The following is a 27,303-nucleotide window of genomic DNA, read 5'->3' on the forward strand; positions in this document are numbered from 1 at the left end:
ACAAACAATCCCATCAACATCTAACCAGCATCTGAAAGCTGTCTCTATATTTATTTATTAATCATTGAACCAACTGCCAAAAGATTTTAGAGATGACTTCACACTTCTGACAGCTTCAGTAAGGAAACACACCTCACACCAGCCTTTGCACCTCAACACTTCCTGTTGTTGTGGGGTGAAAAGAGCAGCAGTGGTTTGAGTTTAGAACTGGGAAAGTGATATCCCAGCACGTTTTCTCTTCTTCTTTAAGGTCAGTGCAAGGTTGAAAGATTGTTTGTGGGAACTCTCTACCAAGCTGACAGACTCCATTACGCAGTTACACAAAATAACACACAAAATAATTTATTTACAGATGTTCAGCCCAGCCCAGCATTTTCTCATTCATTTTTCCTTATGTTCATGATTTGGTTCCTCCTTATGTTTGTTCTCCCTCTTTCCCAGATTGTATCGCCCTGCCTGTCCTTTGAGGCAAGAGAGTGTGTGTGGATGTGGCCGTTAAGGTGAACGTTTGTTCTGTTCCTTGGAGCATCACTTTATACCTCTCTATGCCGCTCTCCCACTCAATTTCTCTCTCTTTTTCTGCCTCACTGCAGTTCTTCTTCACTCTTCTCTCCGTGTAGCCCACTACTTGTTACCTATTTCTCTTCTCTTTAGAATGCATGCCTCTGTCTCTCTCTGTCTCTGTCTGTCTCGCTCCCTCCTTCCCTCCCTGTGTGTGTGTGTGTGTGTGTGTGTGTGTGTGTGTGTGTGTGTGCGTGTGCGTGCGTGCGTGCGTGCGTGCGTGCGTCATATAAATGAAAATGTGTGTAGCAGTAAAATGCATCTTTTAAAGGAGGGCAGATTTCTTTGAAGGTATAAACCAGCTACTTCCTAGCTCACCCGGAACAGATATTTCAAAGCAGAACATTCTGGACGTAGCATCGTTATCAGGGAAGCCGGTATTTCGCTGTGGCATGTTTCCTAAATCACTGAGGACATATCAATGGTCATTTTATGATTTAGTACTGCACATTGGTTACAAATCAGCTAATTTAAGACTTTTGTGTCTCCTCTACATTTTATAGCCAAGCTGTGGCAAACCTCTGGAAATACATGATGTGATGAGGCGTTCTACACATACATATGTCCAATCATGCATCCGATGCAATGTTTGCAGTGTCAATAACCTCTCTATAGGGTACATGCTGTACTGGATGCTTATAATGTAGCTCTATGAAGTGTGCACAGTGTCACTTGGCCTTGAGAGGTCAAATCTGAAGGTGCTGGCATTCTCTCGCTCTCGCTCTCTAGCTGTCTCTTTCTCTCAGACTTCAGCCTCTCTCTCTCTCTCTCTCTCTCTCTCTCTCTCTCTCTCTCTCTCTCTCTCTCTCTCTCTCTCTCTCTCTCTCTCTCTCTCTCTCTCTCTCTCTCTCTCTCTCTCTCTCTCTCTCTCTCTCTCTCTCGTAGCAGCAAATCTTTAAAGGAGGTCAAAGTTCTGTGATAGGTAAAATAAAAACCACTCCCAATTACCGCCCATTATAGCATACGACAGCGCAGCACGCTACCGCCAAACAGAGCTGTCATGCCGGAGATCAGACACTAAGCTTATTAGCATGCTGGGATCAGAGCGTAGCCATTAGCCGGGTTTAACGTTAACGTTGAGGCCATTAATCAATGTGATGGGACTGACATGCGAATCAGAGCTGTTGTTAGTCTCGTTCGCCCACCCTCGCTCGCTCCTGTTGGCTTGACCTTTTTTTACTGCTGTGACCTTTAGATGTTTTATAAAGTAATGATGAGCAGGCCGACCTCGAGCTAGACCGGAGCTAGCGCTAGTCCATTAGAGCAATAGCCCGCTAGAGCACAGCACTAGCCTGATGGAGGGCTAGCCCCCTACAGGTCAATGCATTGTCAACTAGATGCTACGATACTCGGGAGTCCTGTGTTTGTGTTTAGAGGTGAATCTGGGCTTTGTGGCTTTGAACAGCTGGAGAATATGGTTTGTATCTATAACTAATTACCTATTCTATATTATCAATGTCGAAAGCACAGTGAAGGGGAAAACCCTTCCTTCTTCCCTTCCAGCTCTTTCGCTAAGAAAGAAATAGGACATAAAAAAAAAAAAAAGTGGAAGCTAGGCGGTTTCTTCATCCTGAAGATGGAGGAAGCTCCCTCTTGCGTAGGATAAGAATCCCTAGCATGAGACTGGTCTCTCTCTAGAGCTAGCGGAGAGGAGCTAGCCGAGAGGAGCTAGCAGGTAGGAGCTAGCAGTTTAGAGCTAGCAGGATGGGGCTAGCAGGGTGGGGCTAGCAGGGAGGGGCTAGCACAGAGCGGCTAGCAGGGAGGAGCTAGCACAGAGGGGCTAGCAGGGAGGGGCTAGCAGGGAGGAGCTAGCACAGAGGGGCTATCAGGGAGGGGCTAGCAGGGTGGGGCTAGCAGGGAGGGGCTAGCAGGGAGGAGCTAGCAGGGTGGGGCTAGCAGGGTGGGGCTAGTAGGGTGGGCTTGCAGGGTGGGGCTAGCAGGGAGGGGCTAGCAGGGAGGGGCTAGCAGGGAGGGGCTAGCAGGGTGGGGCTAGCAGGGAGGGGCTAGCAGGGAGGGGCTAGCAGGGAGGAGCTATTGGAGAGCGGTTAGCAGGGATGATAGGCTAGTATTCCCACAGCGTAAACTCTCTGGAACCTTTTTTTTATTTAATCCCTGGGTTATATTCAACCAAAAATTGTGCATGTCTGCAATGCTTACGGCATACTAGTCCAACCCTGCCGCTTTATCTTGGTTTATTTGTTGCGGCGACAAAAAGTTTCCAGAAGGCTAGGTGCTCCGTGTTCTGTGATGACTTTCTCCTACTCCCGCAGTAAATCACGCGGGGTGTGTAAGACGGGAACACCGCAGGATCACAGTCGCTTGTGTTTCCCTCCCGGTCGTGTCCTCCTGGGAGTAATCACTAAACCGCTTGAAGGATTCTGAATAAACATCTTCTAAGTTCCACGCCGCATTTCTGTTATCTGGAAAAGGAGGTCCTACGCCTACAGCAACGCGTCTCTGTATGAGAAGCCATTACCCAATCGTACCTTATTGATGGAAAGACACGCGATGCACATTGTCACCCGAAGCGTCTCAGGACAATGTGAGTGTGTACGGTTTTATTAAATGGTGGACCCCCAGTGGGTACAGAAGCACTGAAAAGTAAATTACACTTCAAATAGCTGGCAGTAGGAGTACGGTAGTTTGATTTATCCATCATTCTTCTGTGTGGAGAGTGGACACCCCCACTTGTGAAGCCACTTTACTGGGGGGGATTTTGATATACTGTGCATGTAATGGCTAATCAGCACGGATATATAAAGTATGTTTGTGTGAAGCACTAGCGATTATCCCAAAGTTTTATTGTGTTAATCCATACCGGCAATTACCCAGCTGTGGCTGCCGTCGGAGGGTGGTGGTGTAGGTGTAGGTGAGGATGTTGGTGCTGGTCGCAGGTGGTGATTAAGGTGGTGATGTGGGAGGAGTGTGCTATTCATAGTGGCCTGGACCCTTTGATCGGTTGTCATGGTTACAGGCAAGCGTTTCATTTCTTCATTTTCTCTTAGGCTTTGTATCTCTGAGAGGTCATCGATGAAACTTGAGAATCGTGGAGACCCAATTGGGCCGGGAACCGCCTATAGGTCGTCACTGAATCTGCAGTGCCAGACGAGCCCTGCAGGGACATCTAGAATCAATCAGACGATGCTGATATAAAAACCGTGTGATCTTTCTACGCGTGGAGGTTAATGGATTCTGTGGTACAACCTCCGTCTCATTGGCTGAATAGGAGGATTTCTATTTAATATGGTATTTCCATAAGGATCTACATAAAATCATAGTGGCATTTAAGCATTTCATTAAATTAAACATTAAAGGGTAGGTAAACCGAGAATATCGAGACCTGATGGGTGAAGCGGATTGTGTGTGTGTGTCTTTGTGTGTGTGTGTGTGTGCTTGATTCCGTGTGTCACTGTTAATGACAGTGTGAAAATAAATAAGTCTCTCTAATCGTTCCAGTTAGCATCTCCGTTGTCACGGCGACTATCTTTAGACCCAGCGACTGCGACTCGTTCTCGTCATGGTTAGGAAATTATTATCCGATTCTGACTGTCACACGCCACTCCGCCTCAATCATTGCCAAACCACACTCCCTCTTCATCATCGTCATCATCATCATATTCATCATCATCATCATCATCATCATCATAATCTCTGTCCACATACGTCGCACAACAAAATGCATGACGACATATGCAAATAATGTAAGTGGAGACCATTGGTTCAGTTTTAACCGTGTCAGCTGCCCATGGAAGTCTCTGTGTGAGTGACATTGCAGGTACTTTAGGTAAAAAAAAAAAGTTGAAACCCGGTTTCATGTGTGAAGCAATGGCGTCAAGTATACTATTCTGTGAAAGTCTCGGTTGGGTTTTCCTCGAAGAAAAAAAAGAGATCCTTCATTAATATGGGACTCGCTTGGTTAAACAAAGATTGAACGAAATGCACACTTAATCAAATTAAACGTATTCGGCTTATTCTCAGCTCGTTTCTACTACACCCTCTCAGCCGCCCGCTCGTCTTCGTAGCGGAAAGTTTGAATTAAATCCACGCCATTAACGCGTAGCCCTCCTCATCCTCCTCGTCACAGCCCATCAGTCACTCTAATGTTCTGTGGGCCCCCGTGTTGCCCCCCCCCACGCCTCGACCAGCCCCCACCCCCACCCTCCCGCACCACGGTAGACGTTTTAAGAGAGAGGAGCAATTTCATGCCTGTTGAGCTCTGAGAAGCAGATGGTGGCTTGTTGCTTCCTGCACTCACCATGGCAGCGGTGGTTCATGATGAGTACGAAGAGGTGGTGGTCGTAGTGGTGCGACGAAAGGTCGGTTCCTTCCTTGGCCCCGCCCACCCCTCGCAACCCGTCTGAGATATCTAACACAGCTTTCAGTTTAAGCGGGGTGCTTTTGATCTAATCTGAAGTTTTCAGCTGGTTTTCTCTCTCTAATTCTCTGTCTCTTTCTCTCTTTCTCTCACTCTCTCTCTCTCTTTTCTCTCATTGATCCTTCCCTCACCCTCACCCTCCCTCCTCACTCCGTTGATCCTTCTCTCACCCTCACCCTCCCCCCTCCTCACTCCATTGATCCTTCTCTCACCCTCCCTCACCCTCCCTCACCCTCCCTCCTCACTCCGTTGATCCTTCTCTCACCCTCACCCTCCCTCTCCCTCCCTCTCTCCTCACTCCGTTGATCCTTCTCTCACCCTCCCTCACCCTCCCTCCTCCTCACTCCGTTGATCCTTCTCTCACCCTCCCTCACCCTCCCTCCTCACTCCGTTGATCCTTCTCTCACCCTCCCTCACCCTCCCTCCTCCTCACTCCGTTGATCCTTCTCTCACCCTCCCTCACCCTCCCTCCTCACTCCGTTGATCCTTCTCTCACCCTCCCTCACCCTCCCTCACCCTCCCTCACCCTCCCTCACCCTCCCTCCTCACTCCGTTGATCCTTCTCTCACCCTCCCTCACCCTCCCTCCTCCTCACTCCGTTGATCCTTCTCTCACCCTCCCTCACCCTCCCTCCTCCTCACTCCGTTGATCCTTCTCTCACCCTCCCTCACCCTCCCTCCTCACTCCGTTGATCCTTCTCTCCCCCTCCCTCACCCTCCCTCCTCACTCCGTTGATCCTTCTCTCACCCTCCCTCACCCTCCCTCCTCACTCCGTTGATCCTTCTCTCACCCTCCCTCACCCTCCCTCCCTCTCCCTCCTCCTCACTCCGTTGATCCTTCTCTCACCCTCCCTCACCCTCCCTCCTCCTCACTCCGTTGATCCTTCTCTCACCCTCCCTCACCCTCCTCCTCACTCCGTTGATCCTTCTCTCACCCTCCCTCACCCTCCCTCACCCTCCCTCACCCTCCCTCCTCCTCACTCCGTTGATCCTTCCCTCACCCTCCCTCACCCTCCCTCCTCACTCCGTTGATCCTTCTCTCACCCTCTCCCTTCCTCTTCCTCTCCTCATTGATCCTTCTCTCCCAACCATCCTTTCCGTCCCCATGCGCCCTTTTCTCCCTCTCCGACTCTCTCTCTCTCTCTGCCTCCCGACCGCTCTCCCTCACGTCTCCCCCCCCTAGTTGGTGGGGGGTGAGTTTGACCTGGAGACCAACCACCTGATCCAGGAGGCCGACGGCGTGCTGTGCATGCTGGACCTGCTCCGGCGCTGCCCCGCCCCCACCCAGGCCCAGGTGTGGGCCACCTTCACCGCCATGCTGCGCCGGAGCCTGCGCAACATGCACACCTGCACCCAGGTGGGCCTCGTCAGGCACCTGCTGCTCGTGGTGGGCGGCGCCGACGACGTCATCGCAGGTACGGAGCGCCGTTGGATTATCGGTCCCAGATGAGTTCATGGCCCAGTCTGAACGTAAACGAGAAATGGGTCCGGAAATAGGTCTACATGCACATAGGGCTGCTGAATCGTGGGAAAAAAAAGTCACAATCACGTTTATTTTGGTCGATATTCAAATCATGATTTTTCAAAAAAATATTTTTGAGTTTGAAAACCTGATGCATTTATTCCGTTTCTCTCCAAAAAACACTTTGTAACTGAGGACTTTTGCCTTAAAAACGATACAAAATGGTCAAGAAGAAAATGTTCAAATAGAAAATAATGTTAAAATATGTATCCAGCTGTTCTTTATACAAAACATAAAAATGAATAATTTAAACAAGATTATATTAGTTAGGTGTTCCTTTGACGCAAAAATCTAAATCGCAATCAAAATTATATTAATCGCATAGCCCTACGTATTCATTCAGAGTGGTAGAACTGTACTTATAACGAACACGTGAATATTGTCAACAGTAGAAGAAGGTTTGGGTGATAGAATGAGTGAGCCAAACTATTTACCTGACCTCGGCTGCAGAATGACTCACACTGGTTTTCCATTACAAGCCATTTCCATCTCAACCCATTAGTGACGGCGCAAATGGGAAGTGGGCGTGTCTAGAGAGATGTACAAAGGATAGATCCATCCATCGTCCATCTGGGTGGACACATCGATTTGTGATGACACTCAAGGGTAGATTCTGACCCAACATTAACACCTGGTGGTAAACTAGGTGCCTTTTTAAAGCTGAAAGTATCGGATGGCACTGAGTTCAACCAGTTCAGCTACTACTACACTGATTAAATGGAGAGATCGGAAGTTTAGAGCAGACATACCGCTTTGGGAAAAAAACTTTACTGAACAGATTAAACAGAGAGGGAGGTAATTTAGAGCGGAAGTATCATACTGTGTTGGGAAACTTTTACGAGGCTTTGAACTTAACTGGAATAATTCCACTTGAGGGAACTTCAGTAGATTCCAAATTTAACATCAATATCGATGTAGGTTTCAAAGCGTAACTTTCAGAACTACTGAAGATGAGAAACAATAAAGCATAAATCGTATTACTTTATCTCTGCTTCATAATGAAGGCTGGTAAATGGAGATTCATCTATTAAAATTAGCATTTTGCCTTCCATTCTCTTTTAAAGATATAACAAAAGCATAAATTGACCCAGAGTAAGCTTTCTTTTTGGTTGTATATTGTCAAAATCTGGCTCTATTCCATCCTTTCTCCCTCTCTCTCTTTATAAATCTCAACATTTTGCTATAAAATACCTTTTAATCAAGCAGAGAAATATAGTTTGTTTTTGAAAGTATTTTATACTAAATGGTTTAATATCTAGTTCGCCAAAAAGTTCTCTAGAATCGTGGATTATTTCCAATGTGAAAACCACCGATATTCTAACATGGATGTGGATGGATGGAAAATGGATTCAATTATATTTCTTTCATTCTTTCTTGATGTTCCTTTATTTCTTATTTTGTTCATTATTTTGGTAATTTTACTCTCTCTCTTCCTGTATATCTTTCTTTCTTGCTTTCATTTTCTTATTTGTTGTTTATCCCGTCAGGGAATATTTACCATAATGGATGAAGTAATTGAATCCATTATGATCCATGTCAATTAGAGTAAGTACAGTCAGGAGGAGGTAATTTTGTGCTCTGCTTTGATGAAAATGGTTTGGTTTATTCCCCATTTGGATTAAAAAAAGTAATTTAAAACCAGAAGCGTATTCACACAGGGACGCACCTTGACATCCTGCAACTTTTATTTCACAAATGAGAAAAGGAAACACTTTGATCCCAGTTTCCTTAGCTCTCCCCGACCAATCGAATACTGAATAAAAATGTAAATGATGTAATTGATTCAGGATGTTTGATGGTTGGGTTACACTGTATTTCTGCTGTGTCGATGGTTCTTCCGTGGTAGGTCTGGACAATGGATCAATGTTGACAGACAATCACAGCTACAGATTAATTTTAGTAAACACACACGATGAGAAATTAACCACAGCCGGTATTGTGGGCCACCTGCTACTTTGAAAGGCATTACAGTTAATTGAAGTAGTCCTGTCAAGGTCCAGCTTCATTTATTCAATGTTTAGTGAATTGATTTGCTAATAATGTATTAGAGTGACAGTTATTCTACTCTGTATTACTCCTAATAATTCTGAATATTTACTAACACTGTTCCTACTTTGCTTAGTAATCTTTCAGCCAAAGCCACAGTGCTTGTTTTCTGTGTCATACAGTACGCAGGAGTACTGTAATGAGAGTACTCCTACCATCAGCGACTCTGGTTCTTTTTAACATTCATTCGTGACCGTGAATCAAAAGCATGTTTTTCCGAATGTATTTCTCTCCCCGCAAATGTTCCACCTCTTTGCTCTGTGATGCACCGGTGGGCTTCTGTGTGTCTGGTCGCGGCGCGGAGGGTATGGGTGATGATAAGTATAATAGGATTTAGAGTGGTGAGGTGCGCAGAGTGACAGTTCATTACCGGCAGGGTGAGGCAGACGGGGGGCCCTGGAGCCGCTAAGGGGGAGCACGAGGATCCCCCCTTTATCAGAGGAATAAAACTTGACAAGACATACTATAGGCTTTTCACTTTACTAACTCACTGTGTGTGTGTGTGTGTGTGTGTGTGTGTGTGTGTGTGTGTGTGTGTGTGTGTGTGTGTGTGTGTGTGTGTGTGTGTGTGTGTGTGTGTGTGTCTTGTTTGTCAATGATCTCTGCATGTGTTCCCTATAAATGTGTGTTTGATTGTGTATGTATTCTCTGGGTTTGTGTGTCTTTGATCTCTGTGTGTGCGTGTCTGTGTGTATGTGTGTGTGTCTTGTTTGTCTATGATCTCTGCGTGTGTTCCCTATATATGTGTGTTTGATTGTGTATGTATTCTCTGGGTTTGTGTGTCTTTGATCTGTGTGTGTGTGTGTGTGTGTGTGTCTTCTCTATGTTTTTGTGTCTATATTGTGTGTTTGCGCTATGTGTGTGCTCTCTATGTATGTGTGTATGTGTCTGTGTGTGTGTGTTTCCTCTGTGTGTGTGTGCTGTGTGTTCTCTATGTATATGTGTGTTCTGTGTGCGTGTGTGTGTGTGTGTGTGTGTGTGTGTGTGTGTGTGTGTGTGTCTGTCCTCCCTGTGTGTCTGTGTGTGTGTGTGTCTGTGTGTGTGTGTGTCCTCTGTGTGTGTGTGTGTGTGTGTGTGTCCTCTGTGTGTGTGTGTGTGTGTGTCCTCTGTGTGTGTGTGTGTGTGTGTGTGTGTGTATGTGTCCTCTGTGTGTGTGTGTGTGTGTGTGTCTGTCCTCCCTGTTTGTGTGTGTGTGTGTGTGTGTGTCTGTCCTCCCTGTGTGTGTGTGTGTGTGTGTGTGTGTGTGTGTGTGTGTGTGTGTGTGTGTGTGTGTGTGTGTGTGTGTGTGTGTGTGTGTGTGTGTGTGTGTGTGTGTGTGTGTGTGTGCGTCTGTCCTCCCTGTGTGTGTAGAGCTGCTGGTGGAGCTACTGTGTGTGCTGGCCCACTACAGCATCGCGGTGGGGGAGCTGAAGCTGCTGCTCACGCTGCTCCGCGGGGAGCAGGGGGGCATCTGGGTGAGTGTCCCCCGGGAACCCCACAACCCCCCCCCCCCAACCCCCCGACCCCCGACCCCCCAGCCGCACCACCCACGCATCCACCGCTCACAAGAACGGCCCCCCGACGAATCCCGGCTCCAGACGTCCTGCTGTGTTATAGCAGGACTGTGTTATAGCAGGACTGTGTTATAGCAGGACTGTTGTGTTATAGCAGGACTGTTGTGTTATAGCAGGACTGTTGTGTTATAGCAGGACTGTGTTATAGCAGGACTGTTGTGTTATAGCAGGACTGTGTTATAGCAGGACTGTGTTATAGCAGGACTGTGTTATAGCAGGACTGTGTTATAGCAGGACTGTGTTGTAGCAGGACTGTGTTATAGCAGGACTGTTGTGTTATAGCAGGACTGTTGTGTTATAGCAGGACTGTTGTGTTATAGCAGGACTGTGTTGTAGCAGGACTGTGTTATAGCAGGACTGTTGTGTTATAGCAGGATTGTTGTGTTATAGCAGGACTGTTGTGTTATAGCAGGACTGTGTTATAGCAGGACTGTTGTGTTATAGCAGGACTGTTGTGTTATAGCAGGACTGTGTTATAGCAGGACTGTGTTATAGCAGGACTGTGTTATAGCAGGACTGTGTTATAGCAGGACTGTGTTGTAGCAGGACTGTGTTATAGCAGGACTGCTGTGTTATAGCAGGACTGCTGTGTTATAGCAGGACTGTGTTATAGCAGGACTGTGTTATAGCAGGACTGTGTTATAGCAGGACTGTGTTATAGCAGGACTGTTATAGCAGGACTGTGTTATAGCAGGACTGTGTTATAGCAGGACTGTGTTATAGCAGGACTGTGTTATAGCAGGACTGTTGTGTTATAGCAGGACTGTTGTGTTATAGCAGGACTGTTGTGTTATAGCAGGACTGTGTTATAGCAGGACTGTGTTATAGCAGGACTGTGTTATAGCAGGACTGTGTTATAGCAGAACTGCTGTTTTATAGCAGGACTGTGTTATAGCAGGACTGCTGTGTTATAGCAGGACTGCTGTGTTATAGCAGGACTGCTGTGTTATAGCAGGACTGCTGTGTTATAGCAGGACTGCTGTGTTATAGCAGGGCTGCTGTGTTATAGCAGGACTGCTGTGTTATAGCAGGACGTCTGGAGGGAGACGGCCCCGAGCCCGGGCCAGGAACAGAGTTACGCTTCGTGTCCTGTTCCATCCCAGAGCAGGGATGTCCTCGGAACGGGGTCTTTTAATAAGTGGATTACTTCACAGCGTTGATGATAATCGTTTGCAGCAGTTCTTCGCAGTTGAATGCAGAGTTTGTGTCCACCAATAACACGCTCGTTGATTCCCAGCCTCCGGCGCCTAGATTGATCAAGACAAATTTGTAGCGACAGAAAGTGGAAGAAAAGCGTTTCCAGAGGTTTGAGCTTTTCTGCCATCAGACTTTAGTTATTAGTCTAAACTATGATTTGCGATACCACCTGCCAATCTGCCAAACCACTCATTAACAAACCCCCTGTACATCCCTGTTGTTGTTGCCTTCCTGCTGTCCCTTTCTTACTTCACCATGACAACGGATGATAAACAGAACGGTGTATCACAGATGTGAACAGATGGGAATGTGTTAGATTTTGATGGGATCTCTCCATACGTGTTCCCATGAGGTGTCAGTGTAGAAGATCACAGCCAGTACTATATCTCGCTCCTTCCTTCTGTTTTTCCAGCACTTTGAACTCACTTCATCACTCATCCTGTCTATACATTTCTATCTCCCGCTTTCTCTTATCCACTGCATGACTTGCTCTCTCTCGCTTACGCTCTCTCTCTGTCTCTCTCTTTGTCTCTCTCTCTGTCGCCCTACACCTTCACAGCAAGATATATTCCATTGCTCACATTATATTCTAAAGTGTTTACCTCTTGTGTATGTTCTCCTGTTCTAGTCTCTGAGTGTGATGTATAACCTTTGTGTGTGTGTGTGTGTGTGTGTGTGTGTTTTTTAATCTCAGAATGTGTTATAACCTGTGTGTGCGTGTGTGTGTGTGTGTGTGTTTTTTAATCTCAGAGTGTGTGTTATAACCTGTGTGTGTGTGTGTGTTTTTCAATCTCAGAGTGTGTGTTATAACCTGTGTGTGTGTGTTTTTTAATCTCAGAATGTGTGTTATAACCTGTGTGTGTGTGTGTGTTTTAATCTCAAAGTGTGTTTTATAACCTGTGTGTGGGTGTGTTTTTAATCTCAGAGTGTGTGTTATAACCTGTGTGTGTGTGTTTTTTAATCTCAGAGTGTGTGTTATAACCTGTGTGTTTGTGTGTGTTTTTTAATCTCAGTGTGTGTTATAACCTGTGTGTGTGTGTGTGTGTGTGTGTTTGTTAATCAGAGTGTGTGTTATAACCTGTGTGTGTGTGTGTGTTTGTTTGTTAATCAGAGTGTGTGTTATAACCTGTGTGTGTGTGTGTGTGTGTGTGTTTTAATCTCAGAGTGTGTGTTATAACCTGTGTGTGTGTGTTTTTTAATCTCAGAGTGTGTTATAACCTGTGTGTGTGTTTTTTAATCTCAGAGTGTGTGTTATAACCTGTGTGTGTGTGTGTGTGTGTGTGTGTGTGTGTGTGTGTTTGTTAATCTCAGAGTGTGTGTGTTATAACCTGTGTGTGTGTGTGTGTGTGTTATAGCCCAGGCATGCGGTGAAGCTGCTGTCGGTGTTGAGCCTCAGCACGGAGCCCCAGACGGTCGGCCCGGACACCTTCTTCAGCTTCCCAGGACACAGAGCTGCCGTGAGTCACTGAGCTTAGGTGCTCTTGAGGACTCACTTCCACGTTCCACTTATGGTGTAATGGCGCAGTGCTTGGCACTGTTCATGCACAATGCTGCCGCTCGTTATGAAACTCTTTCTGAACGATGTGCGCTAGCTTACGAAAATAATATTGCAAAGTTGTCGTGAGCCGTTTCCATGGAGATAACTTCTCCCCCCTCTTTCCTAGAACTCTTACTTAAATCATGTTCGATCCATTAGCTACGTGTCGAAGTGAATTCCAGTTAATTTAACACAGGGCCGGAAATTGCACACTGGAATTGTCTGTTCTGGATACAAATTACAGACTTTCTTTATCACAAGGACCCAAGGATGAAAAAATTATTATATAAGTAATGCCGTCACAAAAGGTCATGATCTGCTTCCACAGTTTAAAAGTTATGTGTTTTATGTTAAGTGAAGACTGCAGTGTCATTTTCTATCGCAGAAATACTTTGGTGGGGAAACGACTTTCCTTGGCAGCTCATTTCATTCTCTTTCGTCTTGTAGTGGCAGCGAGGAATTCAATTTGAGTCTTACCGCACAAAGTCGTTTTCTCTCTGCGGAGGTTGTTCTCTGCGAAAGAAACCTTTTGAAGGAAGAAAACTTAAGGAAGCTGTACATTTTTAATTCGATTTTTAATCCAACTTTTTAATAGAGACAGCGGTTGTCATTGTCCATGACATTATAATATGTTGGAAACTTTGGAGAGTTTTGAAATCATTTAACAGAAAGTACTATGTAAATGTCTGAAAATCATTGAACAATGGCTGTTAGGGTTACAAATGTCTGATGATTAAATAAGAGTTTCTCGGAAAAGTCAGCTAATGAATTTTTCGTAGAGATTTGCCTTTTGTTTAAATATAGAACAACATTAAATTACCGTTAACTTGGTGTTTTCTCCTAACATTGTGAATGGTAATTGTTTCCAGCCGTGTGCTAATGAGGATGTTTTCGCCTGGTACCACACTTGCTAAACTCACCTTCATTAAACGAAAAAACAAATAACCTGTCGGATATATAGAGCTAATCTTGATTTACTTTGGGAATGTCATTTCAGGCAAAGGGTTAACCCCAAAAGGGCTTGGGGCAGGATAACAGCTACAAACTAAACAGTCCCAGCATGCTAGGGCTCAAACACAACAAGGCTTACTGTGATCATGTAATCCTGTCTTCCTCCAGGCCATAGCGCTGCCTCCTATCGCCAGGTGGCCGTATCAGGGCGGCTTCACCCTCAGCACCTGGTTCAGAATGGATCCGCTCGGCGGCCTCAGCAGCGACGGCGACAAGCCGTACCTCTACTGGTGGGTCATAGCCCTGCTCCCCCTGCTCCTCCCATCCTCTTCCTCCCATCCTCTTCTTCCTCCCCCCGGTGTTTTGAGTTTGCATTACAAATGTACCTATGAGGTTGTTTTTTTCGAGTTCCTGGACCAGCGTCGCCCAGTTGTCGTGGTGACAGGCCCTAGAAGCGTCCCTGATGTAGCAGGCTAATCCAGTTTGAGTCCTGCCAAACGTCGACGAGATGTGGCCCAGTGCCAGGGCCTGTTAGAAGAACAGGAAATTTTCAAAGAGAGAGAATTTTGCTAGTCCCTCTCTGCCTCCTTCACCATCTCCCCCATTTCTCTGTCTTTCAAGTCTCTCTCTCTCTAGCTGTCTCTTTCTCTCAGACTTCAGCCCCTCTTCTCTGTCCTCTGTCCTTCTCCTCAATTGCCATCTCCCTCTCTCTGTCTATGGATGTGTCTCTCTCTCTCTCTCTCTCTCTCTCTCTCTCTCTCTCTATCTCTATCTCTATCTCTCTCTGTCTATGGATGTCTCTCTCTCTCTCTCTCTCTCTCTCTCTCTCTCTCTCTCTCTCTCTATCTCTCTCTCTCTCTCTCTCTCTCTCTCTCTCTCTCTCTCTCTCTCTCTCTCTCTCTCTCTCTCTCTCTCTCTCTCTCTCTCTCTCTCTCTGTCTATGGATGTCTCTCTCTCTCTCTCTCTCTCTCTCTCTCTCTCTCTCTCTCTCTCTCTCTCTCTGTCTATGGATGTCTCTCTCTCTCTCTCTCTCCCTCGATCTCACTCTATATCTTTCTGTCTGTCTCTCTGTCTGTCTGTCTGTCTGTCTGTCTGTCTTGTCCGGGTCTCTCATCACGTCCTTGTACATCACGTCCACACCCAGGAAGCAAAACAAAGTGACAGTCGATTTATATGTAAGCGTGTATCAATCATACTGACGCACAACAAAAAAAACGAACTCAAGCCGCGTAACTTTGATGAATAGAGAACCGCCGCCTCTTGACAAGTTGATCCAAAGGCGCTGTCACTCTTCATCGCGTAACCCGACATCCACCCGTCTCTGTCCGCAGCTTCCGCACCAACAAGGGGGTGGGCTACTCGGCGCACTTTGTGGGCAACTGTCTGATCGTCACGTCGCTCAAGTCTAAAGGGAAGGGGTTCCAACACTGTGTCAAGTACGACTTTCAGCCCCGGAAGGTAAGCATGGTGCTGGTACTGATACCTTCTGAGGTCCGTGACCATGAATGACTCTAAGCCCAGGAAGGTAAGCACGATGCTGGTACTGAGGTCCATGACCATGAATGAGTCTAAGCCCAGGAAGGTACTGCAACCTTCTGACCATGAATGACTCTAAGCCCAGGAAGGTACGCACGATGCTGGTACTGCAACCTTCGGACCATGAATGATTGCTCTTGTGAATGGGCATGTCCCTCCGGCCCCATCTAGGCCCTGTTGTTAAACGCTTTTTTTTGATTAGTTCTGTGGTTAAACGTCGTCTTGATCGTTTAATAAGGTCGCTCGCTTGAGACTGCAGAGTCATGAGGTATTCTCAGACAATAAAGAGAGACTCTCCGAGAGGTAATCACCATCGGTGTACTTCAATAATAGATATTTCCGAGCAGCAAACTCCTAGGGAAAGGTAAGGTGTTTGTGTTTACTATTTAATCATTTAGTAGACGCGTCTATCCCGAGTGACCCGCAGTGAACACAGATCATTAGAACAGAGATGTGGGCTGGCTGGTTTGCTCAAAGAGGATAACCACTAGACGCAGGACGTTGGAGGAGGATATGAAAGACATTTTACCTAGTAGTTGATTAAGACCCGTAGCAAGGCTATTTGGCAGGATAGTAGAGTGGCTCGGGTGGTTCTCGGTTCGAACCCCAATGTCTGCACTCTGACCAATAGGCGAATGTTGAGCAAGATATCCGGATGATGCTGTGAGTCTCTTTTGGAGGAAATTGTGTACTAAACAGATTACCTAATTATCACCCTTTTTTTTTTGGGTAGCATCTTGTCTGTAACTTGTATAGCTCTCTCTGTCCCCTCCATATCTCCCTCTCCTCTCATATCTCTCCCACTGTCTCTCTCATCTGAGTACATGGTGCTCATTGAAATCATGAATCGACAAACGCATAACCTTGTAGCCGAGGTCATGTGTTTGTTTTTCTCTACTGTCATCTTATCCTCTTCTCTCTTCTCCTCAGTGGTACATGATCAGCGCGGTCCACGTCTACAACCGCTGGCGGAACAGCGAGATCCGTTGCTACGTCAACGGGCAGCTGGTCTCCTACGGCGACATGGCGTGGCACGTCAACACCAGTGATGTAAGCGGCCGTCCTCTCTCCGTCCACCGTCACAGTCGCCGTGACGGTCGCTGGCTCTGTTTTCCGTTTCTTTACGACCAACGGGTCCAACCGACGCCAGACGCTTTTTCCGGATTGTTCTAGAAGGACGGTTTCTTATTGTGAGAAAGAATAAAATAAAAGAGGAACCACATCATAAATCACCCGGCAGAAACATAAAAAAAAGGGTTTTTTATCACTTGGACACAGATTTCTCCTGGGAGTTGCGGGCTGTTTCTTCTTCTGGTTCAAAGAAGGAGATTTGAATATGGTTTTGTCAGTGCGAGGCGCCTGGGGAGGGGGAGAGAGAGGGACAGCAGAAGTAAGATGAGTGGGGATCCAGAATAACCTGACCTGAATAGAGAGAGCTCAATATTTGCATTTGCAGATTGCTACGGAGGCCTCTCCCCTTAGTTTTAATTGGCTGGTAAACGAGGACTCTGGAAAGAAAGTCTCCCAGCGATGACGCGGCTGTTGAGTGACAGACGGTTAACGGCACTGACCGCTGGAGGCAAAAGGTGTCCCTGCCACATAGTGAAATCTAAAATCTTAATTTTAGATTTACAATCAATCTAGGCCGCTCAGGTGCACAAGGTTGTTGACAGGTTAATCAGATGAACAGACGTGAAGGGAAATAAGATTCAGGGGGGGGGGGGGGAGTTTGGAGACATGTTGAAAAGTGCTGAATAAAAAGAGAAGTGCCTTTCTGTGGTTCTCTGATAAATAGATATAAGGAGAAACAGGTTTGATTCCGATGCCCGCTCCAGTGTCATTCAATCGTTATACCCTCTACCCCTTCTCTCTTCGTAGCGGTGCATAAAAAAGAGTAATATCCACACAAAATACTTGTGGAATTTGATTGGCTGCTAGGTGAGAAAGCACAAAAGAGAACTCTATAGCCACAGGATGTAAGTGTTATTGTACAGAAAAGCATTCAAAAGCTATGTTCAGAATGAGTTGGTCGCCCTCATCCCACTTGTTCGACAATCGGTGACAGAAACGGGTTGGACACCCATAGCACTCCTACCATAATATCCTCGACCATAATAAAAAAATTAATAAATAAGGAACATCGTAATTGGTAATTGGTCACGTAGCCAAGTTGTAAAGAAAGACTTTGCACATTAAATCAGCTTGAAGGAATTGGAGGAATTCAATAGACTGAAATTACGCGAGACCTCAACCGGCAAAGGATTTCAGGGACCATCATTTTCTGCTGCTTAATGGACACCAAGATAACCCTTAATAACATAATAAATACATTATGGATTCCTCTCTCTCTCTCTCTCTCTCTCTCTCTCTCTCTCTCTCTCTCTCTCTCTCTCTCTCTCTCTCTCCCCCTCAGAGCTACGACAAGTGCTTCCTGGGCTCGTCGGAGACGGCCGACTCTAACCGGGTGTTCTGCGGCCAGCTCGCCGCCTTCTACGCGTTCAGTGACGCGCTCAACCCCGCGCAGATCTTCGCCATCCACCAGCTCGGCCCGAGCTATAAGGTACACGATCCTACGCCCAGCCTCGCCCCTGACCCCCTGGCCGTATCCCCCCTCGCCAGGTCCCTTCTCGGGGGGTCGATGGGACGGAGCCAGCCACCAACTCCTCAGCTCCTCATCTCGTGATGATCCGTCAGATTGAGCATTCGGCTGCGAGCCGCTGGCAGGGGTAATAGCCAATGGATTATGTTGTGGTGCGTCCGATGGCTCTGTACGAGCCAAAAACATCTTGGAGCTTTAATTCTCCATGGCCAACGCTTGCATCCACGCAGCGCTCTTTGATGATGACGGCTATAGACGTTGATTGTTTTTCATCTCGAGGCTCTGTGGAGCATATATAGCAGCAAGTTGAGGCTACGCTGATTGCGAGGCAATGTAGTGTTTTCAGTGGAGCCCTATTGTGTGTGTGTGTGTGTGTGTGTGTGTGTGTGTGTGTGTGTGTGTGTTCTTGGAGAAGGTTCCTGCTGGCTCAATGTGTATGAATGTTTTTTTTTCGGATTCCCCGGTGAAACACCAGTATGGACAGAAGACTGATAAATGTCCGTAAAACCCCACAGATGTCGTGTCAGGTGTGGACAGGGTTGTAATGGATGTTGGAGTTAATCCCTCAATCTCTCTGACAACACACAAAGACCCTGGGAGAGATGGAGAGAAGGAGGGGGAGAGTGGGAGGGGGAGATGGAGACAGAGAGAGAGAGAGAAGCAAACAGAGACGGAGAGAGAGAAGATAAAGGGGCGAGATAGAGAGAGAGCGTCAGAGAAAGGCCCACCCACTGTGACCAACTGACGCAGAAAGGGGGAGAGAAGGGAGAAAAACGGGGGAGAGGAAGAAGAAGAAGAAGAAGAGAAAGCCAAAGGCTCTCCTGGATGGCAGCTTATTCGGTCAGTCCTCTCATAATGGGTCACCTCCTGGCTGGCTTCTAGAGTGTTGTTTCAGCGTGTGTGTGTGTGTGTGTGTGTGTGTGTGTGTGTGTGTGTGTGTGTGTGTGTGTGTGTGTGTGTGTGTGTGTGTGTGTGTGTGTGTGTGTGTGTGTGTGTGTGTGTGTGTGTGTGTGTGTGTGTGTGTAGAGGCAGTCACTGAGAGCCCTGTCCAATGGGTGAACAAGATCCTTGTCAGATCTAGGGGTGTTTAGCTTTAATGAAGCACACACACTGGACACAAACAAACCGACACACATACTAACACACCTGGTCCAGGTGCTAATAATGGTGTATTTCACTCCCAGCTCATGTTTGCCAATGCTAGCTAGTATCCAGACCAGCATGCATTGGGTGACGGTCCCCATTTCTCCGTTGGCCTGTCCCTGGTTAGAGATTTCCCCGGTAATGTCCAGGTTTTTCCAAAAGGATTTAAAGAATATATAAAGGCATTTTTTATTGGCAACGGTTCTAGGTTGAGCATGAATATAATTTTTTAGTCAGTTGGTAATTCGTCTAAAGTCAATCTGATAGGCGGCATCAGGCTCGCTAAGCGGGGGTCAATCAATCGACTTTATACCATAAGCCGGCATGGCTTATACAAACAATAGATGATCAACCCAATAAGAAACATTTGCCTGTTTGAGTAGCTAACCTTTAGCAGAGCTTAAAACACATCATAGTAACCCATTGGGTATGTAGGTTACTGCCAAATAATTTACCAAAGTACTTGCATTGACCATGATAAGAATAAGCAAAATGATATTTCCTCGCTTTTTTCCTTTTTAAGAAATAATATCAGATATTTAATTTACAAATCTGGTCACCATAAGCTAGCATCAAGCGCTATCTAGCAAGCAGTGCCCTCCAGCATACAGAACATGCTGTATGCCGTGTGCTCTACAGCAGAGATTTGTGTTCTGTCATTTGGATTCAACGCACCCTTGCTACTACAGCCTATAGATTTTTTGCATCACGTTTATTTTTCACGGATTTAAGCGTGATCCGTGGCGCAGTCACGCCACTCTAGGTGTTTTAAATGAATGTGACAGAGAAATAACACTCTTGCGTCAGCCAGTGGAAAAGGATAATCGACTGTATGATTACCAACACCGTTGTCTCTCGGCACCATGACAACGTCAAACCCTTGAGTGTTCCATACCATTTCATCAGATGTTGTCAGCTTTAAGCGTGCCGCAACGTCAACAACGCCAGCCGTAGAATCGTCTCGTCTTCCTATGTATAAATGTGGAGTTTAAGGGGATGGCAGCTGTTTCGTAACTATCAGCAGATGTTGCCTGCGACAGTCTTGACTGATGTGGCGTGCTCAGAGGTGGGGAAGATGACGGCGGTCGTCGGGGAGTTGGTTGCTGCGAGATGTATTTCTGGACGGAGGATTATGCGGAAACCGCTCTCACGTTTGAACTGGGTTCTGTTGTCTTCTGTTGTCCTTCGGTCATTTAATATTGACATAATACTGTACGTATGTATTATGAACGGCAATACTTGATCTACAATTATTACACAGTTCGTATGTCCGTTTTCATTCCCTGGTTCTTTGATTCTTGGGAATGACAAGCTGAGAACAATCACAGCATACAGTCGAGTACAGTAATGCTTCTCATACTGTTATTAAGCTGGCACAGAACGAAGCCGAGTGTCTAGAGCCTCCCATAGCTGCTCTAAATCCACTGGTAAGCACAGCCTCAAGTGGCTCGATAAAACGCTTCCTAAAACATTCAGTATAGAGTACCTGGTAAGGATCCACAAAATGAACCCACAGCACATGAAATAAAGTCAATCAGAATCAACAGCCGGAACTATCCGTTTTTTAATACATGATTTATTACATCATATGATATTATAATGCATAAATGATATTATAAATCATATAATACTAGAATGTATCATATAACACCATAATGCATGGTATAATACTAGAATGCATAGTATAACGCTGTAGTACACCGACATTCAGGTCAGCAGTCTCTAATGATGTTTATTTTTCTTTGTTTATCCCTGCACTCTCTAACCCCAATATGCCCAAAGGTGGTTCAGAACCAAAGTTTTAAGGTTGAACATGTGAAATCACTATGAAGGTCACACTGTTTGCAAGCTTGGTTGAACAAATGCATTATTAGTTGGTAAAGCTAAAACAAACATTTTTGGTTGTAGCCTTGGGTTTTTGGCACTTTTAGTCTTTTCTGAGATTGACGCGGGAGAGCTGTAGGCTTAGAGTTCCACTCCAGCGTAATGTTACCCTCGGCGGAGCGCTGCTGCAATAAACCATCCCTAAAATTAAATGAAACGACCCCCCCACCAACTGCCAGATTCATTCATGCCTCTTGGCTTCAAACGTTATTTACCTCAACGATTATTTACCCCGACAGTTTAAACTTCTTGGGAGAAATGTCCTGGAAAAACACTTATCGTAATTCATGCTAATACTTGGCTTTGCTTTTTCTTATTTTCACGTTTATTTTTTAAACGATTGTCTTTAAGAAGAGGAGGACAGGGGGCGAGGACGAGCTAGAGATGCGGAGCAGGGGGAGTAGACGAGTATGAAAACGATTCTGGGGGGGGGGGGGGAGGAATGGGGATCAGGAGGAGTAGGAAGGACAGCGTCTGCCCTGCAGGGGGTTTATTAACTGCCAGCTATACATCATTATCCAGCCTCAGCGAGGGGCTTTTACTGTGAAGTGGCAGTACCGAAACTTTTACTGTGAAGTGGCAGCTCGTTATCGCCTGGGCGCCGGGCTCATGACTGAAGGGTAAAGAGACTGGGTGATATGAGAGAGAGAGAGAGAGAGAGAGAGAGAGAGAGAGAGAGAGAGAGAGAGAGAGAGAGAGAGAGAGAGAGAGAGAGAGAGAGAGAGAGAGAGAGAGAGAGAGAGAGAGAGAGAGAGAGAGAGAGAGAGAGAGAGAGAGAGAGAGAGAGCGAGCGAGCTTTCCCACGTTAAGTCCTTAATCATTGCGGTCTATCGCTGCTGTCAGCAGGACTTCATGAAGAACCCGACCTGGGACCTTGGTGGAGGTGTGAGCAACGTCTTGAGACCGACGAGGTGTGAAACGTTCCTAACAGGAAGGACAGGTGGAAGCCTTATCATTTAGTTAAATTATTTTAAGTCCAAGGGACCATGAGCCCTAGAGGACCGAGTGGGCATCCTAAAGAATTCATTAATGTTTAATCGGTCTCTCGGCATGCAGCACGCTCAACGTAGCTCTCGCATTTAGCCACCCACAAGTCCTCTCACATTCATGTAAGCGTTTTTGGTCTGCGTCTGAACCCTAAAGTTTGCATTACAAAAATGAGTCCAGGTGTAACAAAAGGGGACAATTATTTTTCAATTGATTTGCTACATACTTCCCCCCGCATAATTAACAAACGGAGAACGCCAGCCTCTTTAATCACCCCTGTCTCTGTAGAGAACTAGTGCTGAAGTCAGCATGGCTTTAATACTGCAGTACCTGTGATGGGGAAGGCCAGGCGCGGGCGCTGTTGGCCCCAGCCAACAGGCCAGGACCATATGAGAGCAGTGTTATGTTAATGTAAAGCAGAGTGCAGCATCGGCAAATATACCGTATGCTATATGTATATCATGGATCAATTACAGCTTAACCATAATGCACTATGATAGGGATATAAAATACCAGCTATGAAGATGAAAAAATGCTACATTAGAATGGAGAGGTTTGCTTTTATATATATGCTTAATATGCAGTTGAGAGGAACGGATGAGCTTTCAGTTTTTACTGAACTAGGTGTCGTTGGCAAGAATATGAAAATACGCTGCCAGTGGGACAGACCATTAAGAAACCCGAAACACAAGCCGCTCACACCCAGTTACTACATGAATAGTTTACAGGGAATGGAAAAGTGGTGATGAAAGGAGGATTTTTGTGAGAGGGGTCCAGATGTTTCATGAAGCCGTCCAACAGCTGGATCTGCAGAGGTTTCCAGGAGATGGCTCAGATGATCTCGAGGTATCAGTGCAATTGCCTAAGGGAACCTTACCGAGGGATTAAAAACGTTCCTTTCAGTATATCTATCTCAATCAGTGGTTCCAAACCTTTTTCGTCCCAAGGCCCACTTCAACATCCAAATTGTGTTTGTGGCCCAAGCAGACGTGAAATATGTCCCTGTTATAGTTATGAGGAATACCATGAATGGGTTGTAATCTGTTAGAAATGCCGGTGAGAATTTCTATTTTCAGTCGACTGTGCCTGCCTCTGTATGAGCAACTCTGGATTTCATTTTTCCTTCCCGCTAACAATTTCAGACCAAACAGTGAATTTATACTGTGATGGGTTCAGGGAACCATCTTGCCTGAATCCATCTTGCCAGATGGATGAAATGCAACGCTTCTCAATGGTAGGGCAATGTCGATAGCGAACAGACGGACGTTTTTTTGGGTTATTTAGTTTGAACCTCTTGCTCTCTCCACTCTTTTCTGCACTTCAAACTCTTGAATCCTTCCTACAGAAGCTTTTTACAGCAACATTGTTTGCATGTTTTTTTTATCATTTGGGAGCCAACCTCAATTTAACCTCTCTCTCTCTCTCTCTCTCTCTCTCTCTCTCTCTCTCTCTCTCTCTCTCTCTCTCTCTGTCTCTGTCTCTGTCTCTGTCTCTGTCTCTCTGTCTCTGTCTCTGTCTCTGTCTCTGTCTCTGTCTCTGTCTCTGTCTCTGTCTCTGTCTCTCTTTCTCTTTCTCTCCCATACTTATCAATACATCCTCTGTAACCTGAACATTCTCTCTCTCTCTCTTCTTCTCATTTCCTCTCATTATCATCTCTCGCTCTCAATCTTGTATCCTCTATGAAGAATATTCCTCTCTTCTCTGTCTTCTCTCTTTGTTCTCTTCTGTCTCTTCTCTCTTCTCTCTCTCCTCTTTAATCTCTTTTTTCTCCTCTTTTCTCTCTATTCTCTCTCATCTCTCTCTTCCCTCTTCACACTCATCTGTCTCTTTTCTCTTCTTTCTCTTCTCTCTTCACTCTCTTCACTCTCCTCCGTCTTTTCTCTCTTCTCTCTCTTCTCTCCGCTCTCTCTCTCTCTCTCTCTCTCTCTCTCTCTCTCTCTCTCTCTCTCTCTCTCTCTCTCTCGCTGCTGTATCCTCTGTATAATATTTTCTGTGTTGCTATATTAATTGAGCTCGTCTGCCAAACGGCTAATGGATTCGCTGTATCTGGTCTCCCGGGCCGCTGTCGCTATCGATTAGCCATTTGTTACATTAGCGCTAATGAACCAGGTATCGAGCCAGCGGGCTGCAGCGCGAGCACTTCATTAGGTCCGCTGATCGGGGTGGCAGGAACATCCCTGGGTAATGTGTGTGAGTGTGTGGGGATGAGGGTGTGTAGGATGCCAGATACAGTTCATAGTACACTCTATATCTCCTGATATCTTGGCCCCGGCCAGCGCGGCTCACTGTTCATGATCATAGACGTGATATAGACTCTTAACAATTTTATTTTGTTTGGCAGCAGAACCTGCAATCTTTTTGATGATATGGTCAGGACTCAATGATAACTGTTTCAACATTGCATTCATTGGATTGTGAGACCATACATGTTTTTGCTGTGGCTTTCAGAGTAGATTATGCGAGGCAATTAACAAGTGATCACAATTTACAATTGAACGATGTGATTCATGATGTGCCAGTCGATGTTTGGGACGCAGGTTAGGGGTTAGGATATCTGTGATTACTACACGAGGGATGTCGATTTTGGGGTTTGAACCTAGAACCTTCAAACCATCACACATACACACATGCAGGGGTGCAGGTTAGTGTAGTTGTTAGGTTGTATCTGTTAGCGTGAGAATGTACCAATTCAACTGACCTTCACCATGCACCATGTGCCTCAGCCCTTAAGTGGTCCGGGTACTTCAAAACACTTTGAGTCAGTCAGATTTGACTGACTGACTCAATGTAGCATCGGTTAACTTAAAGTTGCATTAGTTTTAGTCTAGTAGGGTTCCCATGGCGACGTTATTCTAGCCTCACAACCTTGTCGATCTCGAAGCGTGCTGACCACTTAAAGTTGTCAGGAGGTTTGTTCCAGCGGCGGCGTTGAAAGCGAACGTATTCCTGTAGAGTCGAGCGTCGAAGCCAAACCTAGCGCTACCCTTTCACGCTCAGTTCAAACTATTGAAACTTACCTTCCAATTGGATATTAGCTTTGTTTGGCGTTCTGAAACCAACAGAAGCTCGAACGGCAATTTTAAACGTTCAAATATAAACCATGTTTTTTTTTTCCGCGTTAAAAGCGCCGGTCTCCCGTCTGTTTCGCTGGCGGCGTTATTTTGAACGCCCCGAGCCGAACGCTTCACGTCATGTGTCGACCGTCCGCTCCCCCCCGCCCCCAGAGCACGTTCCGGTTCCGCTGGGAGAGCGACACCCACCTGGCGGACCACCACAAGCAGGTCCTGTACGACGGGAAGCTGTGCGCCGCGCTCTGCTTCACCTACAACGCCAAGGCCACCGACGGGCAGCTCTGCCTGGAGTCCTCGCCGCGCGACAACGCCTCCATCTTCGTCCACTCGCCGCACGCACTCATGCTGCAGGTGTGTGAGCGGAGAAGAACCCGCACGTATTAGCACACACACACACACACACACACGCACACACACACACACACACACACACACACACACACACACACACACACACACACACACACACACACACACACACACACACACACACACACACACACACACACACACACACACACACACACACACACACACACAGACAGGCCACCCCTCAAGTAAACAAACGAATGCATACACGGTTTTCTCTCTCTCTCTCTCTCTCTCTCTCTCTCTCTCTCTCTCTCTCTCTCTCCAACCTAATCCATAAATCGCACCTGAACAAACCTATACACACACACCGTTTTAGCTCATGATATCACTCTCTCTCGACCTCTGACCCCCAGGACGTCCGAGCCACGGTGACCCACTCCATCCCCAGAGCGCTGCACTCTGTAGGGGGCGTCCAGGTCCTGTTCCCCCTCTTCTCCCAGCTGGACCATCAGCGCCTGCCCGGTGACAGCCACCCAGACACCAGTGTGTGGTGAGTAGCCCATCGATCCCAGGGCGATACACTCTCTCACACTCTCTCACTCTCTACATGACAGTAAACCCTCCAACCGTACAAACGCCCAAAACTAAATATGGGAAATGTATGGAAAGATGGAAATAACCTTGAGAAAATAATAATGATATTTTTAAATAGCGCCTTTCTCATACTCAAGGTCGCTTTACAGTGTCATGAGCACACACAGAACAGGACAGCAGGTAATGAAGGAGTGAACAAGGGTTAGTCTGCATCAGGGGTAGAGAGGAGGGGCCGAACGAGGGCTATGTTACGGAGGTGGAAGAATGCAATCTTAGTGAGGGATTTAATGTGCCGATTGAAACGGAGTGAGGGGTCAAGCAGTGTGCCGAGGTTTCTGACAACGGACGCGGATTGTACTGGTGTTCCAACAAGGTTCAAACTGAGACTATTTGATTCGGACCGTTGATGGGTTAATGGATTTGGGATTGATGAGGAGGATTGAACACAGAAGAGGTATCCCTTCTGCCATGGACAGTAAGGCAGTAGCGAAGCAAAGGTAAAAGAGTTGTTTGTGACTAGCAGAATACTAATGAGTTTGAAAACAATCCTAAATGTCAGCGAGCGGGTTATCTGGCTCGCTAGAGGAGTGATCAAAGACTTAATTTCTAGGCAGCTGGCGTCTAGATCAATTTATGTGGTGGGGTAGAGGCGGTGGCAGGCTGGGTGCGCTGGCAGTCCTCCGATGTGGCGGTCGAAGGCGTCCGGTCGTGATGGAGCCTTGAGCCAAACCGCTGTCCTCCTGCCAGTGATCAGAGACGGTCACACCCCAAGACCCCTCCGGTCTGTGGGTCTCCACCAGGGCTCTGCACCCTGACACCGGCCACCTCCATAGCGGAGACAAGGGGTGAAGGCAGGGAGACCGACATACACGTGTGTGTCCGTCTCGTTCAATCCATCCATCCAATTCTCCTTCTCGCTCTCTGAGTCTGGCTGACTGTCTGTCTCTAGCTCTCGCTCAGTTTTTCTCTTTCATAACGCTTCAAAATAAACATTGGCATGAATATATGGACGTTTAAATAACATGAATGAACTTTCTTAATATTGCCATGTTTGTTTTTTTTGGAAGAAAACATCAGTAAAAGTCAAGTGTGTTAAAAAAAGTATGTAGGGGAGAGAGAAAGAGGAGACAGAGGGAACAATTCACAGGTTTTGTGTGTGTGTGTGTTTGTGTGTGTGTGTGTGTGTGTGTGTCTGTGTGTGTGTGTGTGTGTGTGTGTGTTTCTGGTGGAGTGGTTGCTCCGCACTGCTGCCCACTCGAGGACGGTAAGAAAAGCTGATTAAAGAACACACCGACACACCCAGGAAACACACATACAGTAGACACACTGCACACACACACACACACACACACACACACACACACACACACACACACACACACACACACACACACACACACACACACACACACACACACACACACACACACACACAC

General features: G+C 46.5%; 1 protein-coding gene across 1 annotated transcript in view; it reads left to right on the top strand.

The window, feature by feature from the left end:
- The window catches only part of nbeab (neurobeachin b), a 176,717-nt gene that overhangs the window by 45,447 nt on the left and 103,967 nt on the right, over positions 1 to 27,303 (top strand). The window contains 9 exon segments of the mRNA XM_056610309.1: positions 6,119 to 6,350; positions 9,854 to 9,957; positions 12,609 to 12,710; positions 13,910 to 14,031; positions 15,073 to 15,199; positions 16,208 to 16,327; positions 17,691 to 17,837; positions 25,115 to 25,312; positions 25,687 to 25,823. Of these exon segments, the coding sequence (XP_056466284.1) occupies positions 6,119 to 6,350; positions 9,854 to 9,957; positions 12,609 to 12,710; positions 13,910 to 14,031; positions 15,073 to 15,199; positions 16,208 to 16,327; positions 17,691 to 17,837; positions 25,115 to 25,312; positions 25,687 to 25,823 (1,289 nt within the window).

Source organism: Gadus chalcogrammus, chromosome 16 (assembly GCF_026213295.1).
Source record: "Gadus chalcogrammus isolate NIFS_2021 chromosome 16, NIFS_Gcha_1.0, whole genome shotgun sequence".
Lineage (NCBI taxonomy): Eukaryota > Metazoa > Chordata > Actinopteri > Gadiformes > Gadidae > Gadus > Gadus chalcogrammus.